Source organism: Psammomys obesus, unplaced genomic scaffold (genome assembly GCF_907164565.1).
Source record: "Psammomys obesus unplaced genomic scaffold, mPsaObe1.curated_primary_1811, whole genome shotgun sequence".
In the NCBI taxonomy this organism is placed as follows: domain Eukaryota; kingdom Metazoa; phylum Chordata; class Mammalia; order Rodentia; family Muridae; genus Psammomys; species Psammomys obesus.
Window position 1 is genome coordinate 20,928,540 of NW_026592118.1, and position 16,835 is coordinate 20,945,374.

The 16,835-nt window shown below is 37.3% G+C and overlaps 1 protein-coding gene across 2 annotated transcripts in view; it reads right to left on the reverse strand.

The window, feature by feature from the left end:
- Positions 1-16,835, reverse strand: part of Pclo (piccolo presynaptic cytomatrix protein) — a 335,738-nt gene that overhangs the window by 22,991 nt on the left and 295,912 nt on the right. For both annotated transcript variants that reach the window (XM_055612550.1, XM_055612549.1), the window contains exons 21-22: positions 14,702-14,843; positions 8,449-8,516 (exon numbers count right to left, since the gene is read on the reverse strand). In XM_055612550.1, coding sequence (XP_055468525.1) covers positions 8,449-8,516; positions 14,702-14,843 — 210 coding nt within the window. The remainder of the gene's footprint in view (positions 1-8,448; positions 8,517-14,701; positions 14,844-16,835) is intronic.

Consider the following 16,835-nt stretch of genomic DNA (forward strand, 5'->3'; position numbering starts at 1 on the left):
CTATCTATCTATCTATCTATCTATCTATCTATCTATCTATCTATCTATCTATCTATCTATTTTTACTGCTTGATAGCTACATTTAAATAATCTAATTAGATGAAACAAACCACTGTTAAAGGAAGGCCTCGTGCTCAGTAGTGTATGGCCAATACAAGACAAATTTACAATGGCATCTTCGTCTCGGGTTTATTTTTTCCAACCTTACAGATCTTTGCTATATATTGTGGCTTCTGGTTTTGTGTTTTTATGGTATTCCTGTGTGTGTGTGAATGTGCGTGTCTCTGCATCTACACGTTTCTCCTGCTCTTTCTTTGACTCTTTTTCTTCTGTTTGGTTTGTCCTATTATACTTTGATTTTGTTTTATCTTATGTTATGCCTTAGATGTGTGTTTGATTTCTAATGAGAGAAGGAAGGAGCGTGGTTCTGTATGGAAGGGGAGAGGGAGGAACTAGGAGGAATTGGTGGAGGGGAGCCATAATCAGAATATACTTTATGAAAATAAGCCTGTTTTCAATAAAAGAGAAATACAGAATTAAAGGAAAATAGAGGACATTAAATAAGTTCTATACATACAACTTTTATGTAGTCCAATCTACTTAACAGATGTATATTACTTAACACATCTGTTTTTTTTTCCTATTTAAGAGAGGAAACAGTTGGAGAAAGTGATTTTTAATGTATTTTTGTTTATCTTGAAAAAAGATAGAGAACTCAAATCCTTGTTCCTAGACTTTTATCTGCTTGTTAGAGGGAGTAACTTTTGTCTTACACTTTTTCATTTTGGGTTTTGTTAAATGTATTTTTTTTTCACCTGGAATAGATCAATATACTATCCACAGTTAGGAGTGTACACAAAATATATATCTATAGAAAAGAGATGTTAAAAGGCCACAAGAAAAAAGATTACCGTGATATTCAGAGGTTTATATTATCTCTGCCTAAATTTGCAGTAAGATAATTGTTTTATATCTTGTCCTATACCCCCTCTCCCCTCCCTTTGTAGCATTAACACATGGTGTGCTATGTGCTTTTATGTATAACAATCACAGAAGTCCTTGGTATCAAAATACCTCAGCATCTTTACAGGAGTTTTTTTTTTTTTTTTGCTTTGTAAATAATTGCATTTTATGTAGAAATAAAAATTCTATACGTAAAATCATCTGTAAATGAGGACCCCAAACATAAGACAGAGTTTGGTATATTTGTATAATTTATATATATATATACACACACACATATATAATGCTATGTCACATCTTCATAGATGAGCTTTCTTTGTAATGGACTCAGGTGCTCAATAAAACCTTAAATGAGCAGTGCTAAATATTCAAGATGGAGTAGAAGACTGTACGAATGTGCTATTTTATTTTATTTTCTTTTTTCTTTTTTTATTTTTTATTTATTTTTTTAAGTTTTATTTTTCTCATTAGTTACATTTTGTTAATCCTGTATCCCAGCTGTATCCCTCCTTCCCTCCCCAGTCCCACCCTCTCTCCCTCATCTCCTCCCTGCCCCTTTCCAAGTCCACTGATAGGGGAGGACCTCCTCCCCTTTCATATGACTACGTTTTGTCAGGTATTTTCAGGACTGGCTGCAAAGTCCTCCTCTGTGGTCTAACAGTACTGCTCCTCCCTTGGGAGGTGGGGAGGTCAAAGTGCCAGTCATTGAGTTCCTGTTAGAAATAGTCCTTGTTCCCCTTACTATGGGAAACCAATTGATTACTGAGCTATCACGGGTCACATCTGAGCAGAGGTTCTAGGTTTTATCCTCTTATGGTCCTTGGTTGAGTGTCCATCTCAGAAAAGACCCTGTGCCCAGATATGTTTGGTCCTTGTGGAGTTCCTATCCTTTCCACATCAAACTCCCCTTCTTTCGTATGATTCCCTGCACTCTGCTGAGGGTTTGGTTATGAGTCTTAGTATCTACTTTGATACACTGCTAGGTAGAGTCTTTCAGATGCCTTCTGCAGTAGACTCCTGTCATACCTTCAATGCATATCCCATTTGTCTTTCTAAATGAGGATTGATCATCATACCCCATGTCCACTTTCTTGATTATCTTCTTTAGGTGTATAGATTTCATTATGTTTATCATATCTTTTAGGTCCATGTTTGTCTTTCTCCTTCTGGGATACTTCACTCAGAAGCTGGTTCTTTGAGAAAATCAACAAGATAGACAAACCCTTAGCCAAACTAACTAAAAAGCAGAGAGAAGCTATCCAAATCAACAAAATCAGAAATGAAAAGAGGGACATAACTACAGACACTGAAGAAATCCAAACAATCATTAGGTCATACTACAAAAGCCTATATGCCACAAAAATTGAAAATCTAAACGAAATGGACATTTTTTTTTGATAGATTCCATCTACCAACATTATGTCAAGATCAGGTAGAAAGACTGAATAACCCTATATCCCCCAAGGAAATTGAAGCAGTCATTAACAGTCTTCCCTCCAAGAAAAGCCCTGGGCCCGATGGTTTCAGTGCAGAATTCTACCAGACCTTCAAAGAAGTGCTAATACCAATTCTCCTCAAACCATTCCACAAAATAGAAACAGAAGGAACACTACCAAACTCATTCTATGAAGTGACAGTCACCCTCATACCCAAACCACACAAGGACCCAACAATAAAAGAGAACTTCAGACCTATCTCTCTTATGAACATTGATGCAAAAATACTCAATAAAATACTTGCAAACCGAATCCAAGAACACATCAAAGATATCATCCACCATGACGAAGTAGGCTTCATCCCAGGCATGCAAGGGTGGTTCAACATATGGAAATCCATCAATGTAATCCACCACATAAACAAACTGAAGGAGAAAAACCACATGATCATCTCCTTGGATGCCAAAAAAGCATTTGACAAAGTCCAACACCCATTCATGTTTAAAGTCTTGGAGAGATCAGGGATACAAGGCACATACTTATACATAATAAAGGCAATATACAGCAAGCCTACAGCCAACATCAAACTCAATGGAGAGAAACTTAAATTAATCCCACTGAAATCAGGGACAAGAGAAGGCTGCCCACTCTCTCCATATCTCTTTATTTTTTTCTTATCAGTTTCATTTTATTAACTCTGTATCCCAGCTGTATCCCACTCCCTCATTTCCTCCCAATCCCACCCTCCTTCCCTCATCTCCACCGTGCCCCTTTCCAAGTCCACTGATAGGGGGGGACCTCCTCCCCATTCATCTGATCCTGTTTTATCAGGTATCTTCAGGACTGGCTGCAAAGCTCTCCTCTGTGGCCTAACAGGACTGCTCCTCCCTTGGGGGGTGAGGAGTTCAAAGAGCCTGCCCTTAAGATCCTGTTAGAAATAGTCCTTGTTCCCCTTACTATGGGAAACCAATTGGTTACTGAGCTACCACAGGCTACATCCGAGCAGAGGTTCTAGGTTTTATCCATACATGGTCCTTGGTTGAATGTCAGTCTCAGAAAAGACCCTGTGCCCAGATATATTTGGTCCTTGTGGAGCTCCTATCCTTTCCCCATCATATTAACTCCCCTTCTTTCATATGATTCCCTGTACTCTGCCAAAGATTTGGTTATGAGTGTTTGTATCTGCTTTGAAAACACTGCTAGTTAGAGTCTTTCAGATACGTTCAGTAGACTCCTGTCATACGTTCAATGCACATCCCATCTGTCTTTCTAAATGATCATCTTACCCCATGTCTGCTCTCTTGATTATCTTTTTTAGGTGTATAGATTTCATTATGTTTATCATATCTTATAGGTCTATATAAGTGAGTATATACCGTGTTTGCCTTTCTCCTTCTGGGATATTTCACTCAGAATGATCTTTTCTAGATCCCACCATTTGCCTGCAAATTTCATGATTTCCTCCTTTTTGATTGCTGAGTAGTATTCCATTGTGTAAAAATACCACAATTTATGTATCAGTTCCTCCGTTGATGGATATCTGGGTTGTTTCCAGGTTCTGGCTATTACAAATAAAGCTGCTATAAACATGGTTGAGCAAGTATCCTTTTTGTGTACTTGAGCAAAGTTTGGGTATATACCTAGCAGTGGTATAGCTGGGTCTTGAGGAAGCACTATTCCTAATTGTCTGAGAAAGCGCCAGATAGATTTCCAGAGTGGTTGTACCAGTTTACATTCCACCAGCAGTGGAGAAGGGTTCCCCTTTCTCCACAACCTCTCCAGCATGTGTTGTCGCTTGAGTTTTTCATCTTGGCCATTCTGACGGGTGTGAGGTGAAATCTCAGGGTCGTTTTTATTTACATTTCCCTGATGGCTAATGAGGTTGAGCATTTCTTTAAGTGTTTCTCTGCCAATCGATATTCCTCTGTTGAGAATTTTCTGTTTAGCTCTCTTCCCCATTTTTTGATTGGATTACTTGGTTTGCTGCTTTTCAGCTTCTTTAGTTCTTTGTATATACTGAATGTGCTATTTTTTAATGAACTGACAGTTTTTCTGGTACCTAATGATTAATCTTAACTCCTTAAGAAAGAGGTAAAAACACCGTCTGGAAACCAGGACCTTTGTCTAAAACCAAATTAGGTTGACTTTGTTTTGTTTGTTTGTTTTTTTTTTCCATTGAACTGGCTGTTTATGTTGCCTGACAACAGAAGGAAGCAAAGGCAATTCTCTGCGCCTCACAGAGGAAACAGCGTGAGTCCTGGTCCTTCATACTCCTCAGGCACAGCAATGGTGACTTCATATTTCTGTGCATACACACTCTGTCATGCTGGACTGGCGTTGCTTCCCATTTGCTGAGAAGAAATACACTTGATAATTTTCCCCCTTTTCCATATATCCCACCCAATTTGATTGTTTCTACGTGTTTAATATTATTGTGGATTTCTCCTCATGTAAGCTCTCTTTTATGTGTCTGCTGCAGCTTCGTTTCATAGAACTGTGAAAATTAGAAATTTTCTTATTTTGAAGGCCAGTCTTACCTAAGACCAACGACACTTGTCTAAAGTCCTGCTAGCCCCAAAGGGGACATAACTATAAATGACCACACAGCATTACAGATTCCCTGTTCTCACCTCAGTTCGACCCTCCGTTCTATAGCTAATCTGAGACTCCCTGGTGATCAGGGTCAGTTCACCAAAGCAAAGACAGATTGGCTCACAAGTTAAAATAAAAAGAAGCAGTCCCTGTTTTGTGTGGGTCTGAGAGGAAGCAAGCAGTGTGGGATGAGCAGTCTCTCCTCGACAGTCTCCACTGCTGACATTTGCACAGAATCGATGTACTTATAAGCATTAAGGTTAAGAGAAAGGTGACATTAAGAAGCTAACATTATACATGAACTGGGCTTCTTTTCAATACTTGAATTCTAGAAGAGTGAGGAAATTAAAAGTCACTGATTTCTATTCATATGTATATGTAATATTCACATATTCGTTTATATAGCTGCATGTAGGAACACAGTTCAAGAATGGAGTCGTGCGAGGGCAATTCTGAGTGCTTGCGAGAAAACTGCAAGAAAACAGAACAAGAGTCTCGTGGCCTCCGTTTTGTCAAAAGGGAGTTGTTCTTGGAATGTGTTTCTGTGTTCCTCCCAGGTGTGGTGGAGAGGAGCGAGCCTACTCTAGCTGTCGATATTCATGAGCCTGTGTGGAAAGCATGTTTTGCCACATGCAGCTTGTCCTTGTGATTAAACATTTTATTCAGGTGACTCTTCTTGACTCTCAGAGTATAAATTGTCTGACACTCTGGATAAAGTTGTATGTTGTGTGAGACTTTATGCCTCCCAATTTTGGGCCCTGCTCTTCTAGGTTCACTTAGCCCCCCCGCCCCCGCCAACTAGAACACTACACAACTGTATACATATTCTACTTTAAGAAAATAGAGTACTTTCTATTTTTCTGGTGGGACATAAATGTCTAGCTGAGTGTGATTTCCAAATAACTTGTATACTTCGTAATCAGGGTAATGGATTTGGAAGTAATGCATATGAGAGAAATGATGAGTCTGTGCGTGCATGTGCGGTGTGCGGTGTGTGAGTGTGTGTGTGTAACAGGACCAAGGAGTGAATGGGACTTTGGGGAACATGGCAACAGGTGGAACAGATTTTGAATCAGTCAAAGAAATCTTACGGGAAAACCATGGAAACGTGGCACCTTCTAATACCATGTGGAAACTATCATTTAATCCCAGAATTTACCAAGTGAGATGTTGGAAGACAGAGCAATACCTTCCCATCTCCCACAACAGGTCAGAATTGAATGAGGTCCACTCATATCCTCTAGTGCTCTCATGACACCATTCCTTAATCACTCCTTTTTTTTTCTTTTAATAGAATGATATTTGTTGTCATACCGTAGGATCAGTTCACTTAGCATTTCGTGCATATTGTGATTTGGTACCCTTTAACATAATACCAATATATGTTATTTATTTCAGAGATAATTTGTAGAATTAAACGAAGTAATACATTAAAAATGTGCTTTGAGTGGTTTAAAATATTTAGAAGGATGAAAATGATTGAAAAAGATTATTTATTTATTATTTTTATTATTTTTTTTTCAGTTTTTTTGAGACAGGTTTCTCTGTGTAGCCTTGGCTGTTCTGGACTCACTTTGTAGACCAGCCTGTCCTCAAACTCACAGCAATCCGCCTGCCTCTGCCTCCCTGCGTGCTAGGATTAAAGGCATGTGACACCCCGCATGGCTGGGAAGGACAATTTATAAAGCATAATTGATATTAGACCTTAATAAAAAAATAACTTAATAAATTAGTAAATGCTATAATGAAAGAAACATATAGTCATCAAATGATGAATTAAAAATTACCAATAAACATATAAAAATATCCAACATCTTTAGCCATCAGGGAAATGTAACAAAAAACTACATTGAGTTTCCTATCACCACAGTCAGAATGAGTGCCATTGAGCAAACAAACTACAGCTAAAGTTGGGCAGGATACAGGACAGTAGGCAATGCTTATACATTGTTGTTGATGATATCAATCAGTTAAGCCACTATGAAAGCAGTATGGGGGTTCTAGAAAACTAAGAGTAGAACTAGCACATAATCCAGGTAGGTATACAACGTACGAAGAGGTCTAGAGCCAACATATCACAGAGTCCATGTTTATAGGAGTACTAATGAAAATAGTCAAGTAAATAATTTCCCTGGGTACCTAACATAAGGCTAATACATGAATAAATATGGTATTCACAACTGAAAATTGTCACATTGGACACCCAAACACAACCTAAACAGACACCTAAACACAAATATTGTATTTTCTTTCATTAGTGAATTATAACGTTTTAGAAATAAACATGCATGTGTGTGTGTGGGCACACACACACACATATACACACACCATTAAAGCAGCTGAAGAGAAACTGTGGGAAGGAAGGTGATTAGTGTCAATGGGAAAGGGGTAGGGAAGGGGAGAGGAGAGGAATGGCTATGGAATGCCAAGAATGGTCAAAATCTATGACATACACTTAAAAAATACCTTCCCTTCACTTCAAACGTGTTTTCAATAATTTAAAGACAACACCAACGCAAAACTTTAAAATGTACGCTTTCTTGTGGGAGTAGGTGTGTCTCTGACTCTTTTGTCTGCTCTTGGACCATTCTCCTCTTTATGGGTTGCCGTGTTTAGCCTTGACACGAAAGTTTGTGCCTTGTTGTGTTGTAACTTGTTCTTCTGTGTTCGTGGATATCCCTGGGAAGCCTCCTCTTTTCTGAAGGGAAGTGGAGAAGGAGTGGATCTGGAGGTGGGGGGGGGGGGGGTGTGTGTCGGATGAACTGCAAGGAGTGGAGGGAGGGGAAACTCTGGTCAGGATGCATTATATTTAGTTATTTAAATTTTATTATCATAGGCATTGATTATGCCATATTTTTGATCCTTTGTGATATACAACGTGCTTAAATTTCATTCAGTCTTACTCGTCAATTCTTGTTATTATTTCCTGGGTTTTTGGAGTCCTTTTCACCAGAAGTCTTTACCTAGGCCTATACCTTAACACTGTCTTACAGTTACAGAATTTCTGGTCCCATATTGAGGCTTTTGATGAACTTTGATTCTGTTTTTGTGCAAGGTGAGAGAGATTTAGCTTCATTTTTTCCTATGCAAATAATATTTTCCAGCACCATTTTGTTGAAGACTTTTGTACCAATGTATGTTTTTGGATCTCTGTAAGATTTCGTCTGGCTGTCAATGTATGGGCTGAATCCTGTGTCCTCTATTTTTATTCCATTTATCTTTTTTTTTTTTTTGCATCTTTTCCTTATCATCCTCACGACCCTCTTTCAAGCTTCAGTAACCCAAAGTACTGAATATTTAAATAAAATTGAGGAAACTGGACAAGCAGTTACTAAACATGAAGTTATTCTTACATATTAGATCATGATTTACCATCTGACACTTTTGTCATTTATACCTAGGTGAGTTTACAGTGTAACACGTAGATTCTGCATAATTCAATGTCAGTGTCACTTACCCTCTGTGTCTGATGCTCCCATTCCTGGCTGCTTCACAGGGTCCTGTCCATTCTGTCCCATCTTTCCTCTGTTTAAAAGAAAAAAAAAAATGGCATCTTTAGTTATGAGCCTCTTAATACAAATGGGATTAAGCTTGAAGCAATAAAATGACATTATGTATTCAGAGTCAACTGTAGATAATTTGTATGGCAAATATACCAAGTAGTTAATTATGCTATACCACATTAATTTTAGAATGGGAACTTCATTAATATTCCTCGTCAGTTTATACATAATATCACAGAAATCAACACATTCTATTTATAAACTCATTTATAAAAAATGGAACTCATAATTTTTTTAGATTTCTCCCATTTTAAAAAATCTTTCAACACTCAGATAACTTTTAAAAATGCACACATTAAAAGGAGACCACATGATTCATGTATATTTGTACATACATACATATATATATATATATATATATATATATATATATATATATATATAATAGCTCAGCTTAGTCTGGTCAAACATACCCATATTTTTAAACATTTACCCTTGCTTTTAATTTTTAACTTAAGTAAGAGCTATATCTTTATAATAATGAAGTGTCATAGGTTCTTTAGTGAGAAAGTAAATAGTGAACTAAGTAACACATGGAAATAATACTGTGTCTTAAAAAGATATTTCTTCAATGAAAACAAATGGTCAGGAGATATATGAAAAAATTCAACATCACTAACCACCAGGTAACAAATAAGAACAGCAGTGAGATATTACATTACCCTAGAAGAAATGCTTTGACACATCAAACAAATTCTGGCAAGAGTGTAGAGCAGACAAAAGTCATATATACTGTTTCGGGAATTTCAGTCACGATAGCCATTTTGGGACTATGGAAAGTATGGACTTTCATAAAAAAATTAAAGGTAAATTCTATTAATGTGCCATGGTCAACGCAGAGACTCATAACTACATGTAGTACTGAGACTAAGGACTTCTTAACCCTAAATGTCTGTTTAGTCTGTTTCACACACCTTAAGGGAGGTGAAAAGACTATATGAGTCAGAGGATGGAAAGAAATTCTATAAAATGCTATCTTTTGGAGATGACATGGCTTTTTCTGTCATAAACACTATAAAAAATATAACAACACAACAAAAATCCTCAAGTTAATACTGAAAAAAGACTTTCTCACCTGATAAAGATTAAAAATCAAACTACTATGTTGACCTCACAAGGCTACAAGAGAATATACATACCAAAAAAAAAAAAACCCAGTATTTTTTAGATATCTGTACTTCAATGTTTGTTGAAACATTTGGTTACAATAAATAAATATCAGTGTCAAACCCACTGTTAGGTCAGTAAATAACTCTGATGAATGCATAAAAATGTGCTAGATGTACAGCAGAGGGCACTATTTACTTATAGAAAGAATGGAATCCTGTCACTTCCAATAATTAGAATGCAGTGAGTTAAGTGAAATAAGCCCTCAAGAAGGTAAATAACAAGGAAGACCCTAGGGAAGATGCTTAATCCTCATTCAGAAGGGCAAACAGGATAGACATTGGAAGTAGGAGAAGACAAGGAACAGGACAGGAGCCTTCCACAGAGGGCCTCTGAAAGACTCTACCCACCAGGATATTGAAGGAGATGCTGAGACTCATAGCCAAGCTTTGGGCAGAATCCGTATGGAAGAAGAAGGAGATAGAAAGAACTGAAGGGTACAGGAACTCCACAAGGAAAAAAAAAAAAAAAAAAACAGAGCCAAAATATCTGGGCCGGGGTCGGGGTGGGGCTGCCAATACTGATACTACAACTAAGGACTCTGCATCGAGAGGACATAGACCCGCGGTTCAAAGGAAGCCCATTGGCTACTCAGTTTCCAAGTGGGTTTCCTAGTAAGGGGTACAGGGGCTTTCTCTGACATGAACTCAGTGGTGGACTCTTAGATCACCTCCCTCTGGTGGGTGCAGCTTGCTAGGCCACAGAGGAAGATGATGCAGCCAGCCTTAATGAAACCTGATAAGCTAGGGTCAGATAGAAGGGGATAAGGACCTCCCCTATCAGGGAACTAGGGAAAGGGCATAGGGGGAGAAGAGGGAAGGTGGGTGGGACTGGGAGGAGACTAGGGGATAGGGCCACAGTGGGGATACAAAGTGAATAAATTGTAATGAATAAGTATATAAACAAAATAAAATTAAAAATAAATAAGCCAAGCACCAAAAGGTAAATGTAGTAATATTTAGAATCTAGAAATACCCATTTCACGTTTATGAGGCTGGGAGAGTAAGTGGGAGGGACATAGCGAAGGCTGGTTAATAGGATTTTAGTTACAGATAACTAACTTCTAGTATGATACTATACAGCAAACATGACACAGTGTATCAACAGATGCACTCTTGTGACACTTGAAAAAATAAAAAAATAAAAAACCCTACACCTTAATATATTTTAATAACATAGACTTTTCATCCTATTTCATGAACCTTTTAGGTTCTTTCTGTATTTTCATGTGTGTTAAATGAACTGCTATTACATCACACTTTTTGTTCTTTGCTTTTGGTTTTGTTTCTCTTGCTATGTGGAATCTAAGTGAAAGGACTGATTCTTCTTTTAAAAGAGGGCAGTGGGACAGCCTTATGAAAGTTGAGCTTAGTGCCTGAGTAAATAAATATTTAATAATAAGTATATAGTATTAACAAATAGATTAGAAATTTTGACTTTTGAATCTGTCTCTGACTTTTAGTTTCTGACTCAAAGATTTGATCAAGCCAGCTAGATAAAGATTTGACAGTACTTTAAAAACTGTGGTATTAGAATGCTGGCTGGGTAACAGCCAAAAGGCTGTAGGTTACTTCTTGTTGCCTCTATCAGAGGAAAAGTTTCACCACATACAGTAGGTTTTTGAGTTGCTTTTAAAAATTCTTTCATCACATGACAAAATAAAACTCAAACCTGATAAAAGGAAGCATGAATCAAAGAATGCCTCAATACTTAGTCTTCTAGATTGTAATTCTGATATAGAAATGTTTTCTGACAGTTCTTATTTCCACAAAATGTTGTGATTTGCTGAATCCACTAAATTTGTAACTATAATAGTCTCATTTCTTTTCAAAAATTGCTTTTAAAAATTCCTCTCCTCACTCTATTCCAGAAAAGAAGCTGAGATGTTTCTGTATGTAAAATTTCAAAACAAAACCAAAAACAAAACAGAACAACAAACAAAGAAACATGGCCGGGCTAGCAGCACTCGAGAGGCAGAGGCAGGAAGATCTCTATGAGTTCAGGGTCAGCTTAGTCTTCAAAGGAAGCTTCAGGTCAGCCAAGGCTACACAGAGAAACCCTTGAAAAACAACCAACTAAACGAAAAATAATAAAACAAAAGCCAAAATAGAAACAGATGAAAATTTAGAAATTATTTATCTTCAAAGCCATTTTGTTGTTCCACTGTAACAATTTTAGGTCAAAATTCTATTTAGTGATTATGTGCAGGAGATTTCATGCATGCAGATTATATGATTCTTAATATTTGTATGTATGCATGCGTGTATATATTCATGCATGCATATTGTACATGAACTATATGTGTATGTAGACTGTCTTCATATGAAGTCATAGCCCTGTTTAAAAAACATATAAAGGGGACTGGAGAGACGGCTCAGATGTTAAGAGCACTGCCTGTTCTTCCCAGTTCTTTTCCCAGCATCCACATGGTGGCTCATAACCATCTATAATGAGGTCTGGTACACTCTGGCCTGCAGGCATGAATACAGGCACAATACTCTATATATATTTTTAAAAAATCTAAAAAAAAGCAAAAAGCATATAGATCTTCATTTTTATTTATTTAATTTTGTTGTACCAAAGACTGAGCCCAGGGTTGCGCATATATGAGGCAATTGTCTACCTAGGGCTATATCACCTGTGCAGCCATGCACAGTGCTTGCGTTTGTCTAATTGTTTTATTAAGATAAAATTAGCTGGGGTTAAATAAACTAGTGCAGCTCCTTCCGCTGCCGTTAGAGAAAAGAAAAGTGTAGGGCTTAGCTGCAGTATATGTGCTTGGAGAATGAATCAAAATGCATCTTGTTACCAAGTAAAACACAGGAAGGAATGAGAATCACTGTAGTGTTTCCCAGATGGCAGAGTACTTAAATAATGACTTTCTTCGTATTACATCTATTATAAAAAATGTTATAACTTTATTAGTTTTAATAATTAAAATTAGTCCGAGCCATCAGTTTTATTTTTTAATGATGATACCTAAATTTTCTGCTTCCAGCTTAGCTTTAAAACCTTCATCAAAATGTGTGGGCCATAAATCCATCTTGGAGAATGTGTGACATCTTGGTGCCCACTGAGACAGTGAAGCTAAATGATGTGCAGAGGAAATGTACCTGTGGGTTGGGTGAAACAGACAATCTTCCTGCATTCTCAGCAAACTGTCTTCAACTCAGAACACTTAGATAGCTTAGGCTGAATCTTAAATGCCCAGGTCAGTCACTGAATAGCTGGTGAACACTTGCTCTAGATCAAATGACAATTGTGTGAGACACAACGGGGCACTAAGAGAAGAAACAAATACTATTTCTTACGTTCATCGTGTAGTGATTTAAAAGGTGACTTTTCGGGTCCATTGGGTGAAATGATTGTCTCCCACACAATTTTGAGAAGCATTTGTTTAACCAGAAAAACATGAAATAATAATAATAAAAAAAAACCAAATTGGGAACATGATAATCTTTCACCTCAGGCATTCAAACATTGACGAGGTAAGATGCTTTTTCCTGTGTAAGTTTAACATTGATATTAAATTATATAGTCTGAAGGTTACAGGCTGATGAGAAGATTCTTAGATTATTTTGTAGCAGTCTTTATAAATTCCTATCATAGTCATGGCCTAGCAAGAAATGTAATGAATTTCCTTAAATTCCTGTTATTTACTCCAGCAAAATTTTAAGAGGTGAAATATTATTAAGAGCAGATTCTTTCTAGGAATGATTTCCAATAAACAGAACTGATTAAATGTAACCACTTCTACTGAATCTGAATTTCAAAGATAAACTCACATAAGAAAAATCTCTCAGATGAACTAGTAATAGAATAAGAATTCCTTTAAGTTGGAAAAGTATAACTTGAAAGCTATTAAAATAACTTCATTATTCACTGTAAGAATCTGTTTTCCCTGTTATTTTTCTTTCTTAAGATGAAACAGTATCTCACTATTAGAATTACTGTGGGGATCAAAGAGAATATTTTCACAATATTTTGTATGAAAATAATAAATTCCACTTTGAGAGCAGTCTTCAAATTCCATTTCCAGGGAAGACCACACCACTGGATAAAATGAACAGACTTCTGCCTGTCCCTTTAGAGGTTCTCAGTCACAGCAATTCCACTGTGCCCTGCAGCACAAAAGCAGCAAGGGACAACAGGGAAATTCACAGGGATAGCTGTGTCCAACACAACTCAGTCATAGAAGGTCATTTTTATATTCTTTTCATGTGCCATGAAATATCTTCCTTTTAACTTTAGAAACCGCAAAGCCATGGTTCAAAGTCCTCATACTTTAGCCTATATATGTGGTGGCCTGGGCACAGATCTAAATGTAGCAATGTTTTCAAACCCACAGATTAGTTCATGGAAAGAAAAATGAAAGGTCTAGAAGTTTAGTCTGAAACTGGAACAGACATAGTTTACCTAAATCCATTCTATCACAATCTGCTTTATTTTGCATATGAGTTGTGAAATTTCTTTCAGCAGGTTTAATATACCATGAATGAATTAGGGTGTGTGGCGGGGGCAGGGCTTAAGAATCTTCCATTCTAATTGTAAAGACCTTTAGATCTGAAAAGTCTAAATTATTATCCAGATTTGTCAATGGTGACATGGATTCTTCAAATGTGAAATTTCTCCGGATTAAAAAAAAAAAAATCAAAATGTGAGAGTGTGAAATACCAGTGTTGTGTCTGGTTAGTGTGTGATGAAGGCTCCATGTGCTTCTCTGAACTCTGGGCTGGCCTATCTCAGTTAGCATGCTAACAGCTTTTATTTTAAATGCAGGCGGTGCGGACGAAGTCATCTTAATTGAAATGAACCAGTCGTCCCTGAACAACTGATTCTTCCGTGGGCATCAGCAGTCCAGCCATCCAGCGACAGTGATTCAGAACTGGATAATTACCTTGTTTTCCTCCTGTGGAACGTTAAGAATGAATTACGCTGCTGTTAAAACTGTAGGTTTGTTTATAGAAAAGAACCACTTACATCCTCGGGATAGGAAGTAGATTAGGCTCCCCTGCCACGCAGCTGCTTCCTTCACCGTCCATGCTATACCCACTGCCAACGCTGCTGCCCGAGGAGCCAGTGGACACGGCGCTCTCTGCAGGCCGGTGGTTTGCGGGCTTTGCTGCATGACGTGGGGAGAGCCAACACCACAGTCAACAAGGGAAGCTCACTTTTCTTTTTCTCCGAATGTAAACTCACATATGTGCATAATAGTCATAGAAAGAACCGGTGGAAACAACAACAAAATACTCTTTCTTCCTCAACCCGCGTTTCCTTTTCATTTCTTTAGCCAGTAATGCACACTGTCATTACAAAATCCCTTTAGGATTTTTTTTTCAGTTTTTTTTTTTTTTTATTAAACATTTAAAAATAAACTGGGAAAAACACTCCCATTTTTAGCCTTAGATTTAATCGTCAGTAACCAGATAATCTCTTTAGAGGCGACATGCATGGCAGAATACTTTACACACGGCTCTACCAACTCTCATGGTCTTTTATCATTATTATTATTATTATTTAATCTAAAGGTGTTTCTTTCCCTTAGGTATCTTGAAACTGATATGGGGACTTGTTTCGGGGTTTTCGTGAGTTTCACTTTTGGATAGATGATTCTACGCACCCCTAGGAACACACACATATTCGTGTTGTATATTATGCAGCAGGCACGTAGCACCCTCTCCCACCTGACAGAGCTTTATGAAGGTCATTTGCGCGTGGGAGGTGTTGCCATGCGCAAAGAAGGAAGAGAAGAAAGACAGTGCCTGCTCACACTTTGGGAGGAAGAAGTTACTTGGCAACTTTTGAAGCTCCTGATGTGCATCGCTTGGCAGACAGGGTACCCTTGGGCTTTCCTGATCTATACCCACTCTGTAGACCCCCTAAGCTTTTGTGTGTGGAAACAAGGTCAGTAATGATGACCTCTTTAACACAGAGATGAAGAGTGGTATAAAACAGGAGCCTAGCAGTCTGTTACCTTTCCTTTTGTGGCATTACTTCCAAGCTCCCACTTTTTCTTTCTTGGGATTGACAGTCTGTGGCTGCTCAGTGAAGTTTTTGAGCTTACCCGGTCTTTGACAATGAATTTATCTGGGTCTAAGTAGATGAGTTACAAGCTACCTGGACTATTTAGCATCTTTTTTCCTCTGTAAGCATATTCCTGTTCCATCAGTAGTCTCTTAGTTGAATGTGTTCATGCTACTGAGTGAAGGGTTAAATATTATTTTCTATAGTGACACCTGTATGTTTTTTAAGGAAATATGTTAACTCATGAGTCTTAGTCTGGAAAACTTCCAGTCTAGTACAATGAAAACTCAAAGAAATTGTACGGAAAACGGAGGATAGTCAGGGTAGCTACTATCAGGTCTTGTAAAGTGCTTAGCCTTTCCTCGACACCTTCCTGTCTCCATCACAGCAATGAGATGTCCTTACAAACCACCAAGTGACTGTATATTTATTCCAATGATGGTAGAATTCCTTCCCCAGAACACAAGACAAGGAAGAAATGCTTATACAAGTCAATGATTTATAAGATGAAAACTGCCAAGTAAAAGACGCTATGAGAGGCAGCCACCAATAAAGTACTACTTACCCACGTAGAACTAGTGTATAAAATAATAGATCTGATATTTGCTAAATATTCTTATTCAGTTTATGTAAAAAAAACACCAGATAGCATATTTAATGTTAAAGAGGACACTTTAAGTAGATAATTTAAAATATGTAGGTAAAATGACTAGCATATTAAATTATGAAAATGTATACAGTAATTAAACTGAATAAGCAACCAATAATAACTCAGACTATTCCATTAATTTAGACAAATGTTGTTATGCTTTCAATTGACATTAAACAATGTAACATCACCCTAGATTTTTAGCAGTGGATAGTATAACATGGAAAGAAAAACATTAATTTCATTAAAAAACATAAAAAACAAAAACCCCATTGTCCTATTTTCAAAGACAATAATTAATAAACAGTAATTTAAAACAACTTAATCTTAGTGTGTTAAACCATCTTTCTCCAAGAGCAAGCACACTACACGTCATAATCGCTACCTTATAGAACGTATGTCTACATGTCAACTTCAGGTATCACCTGGTTCATGGATTTC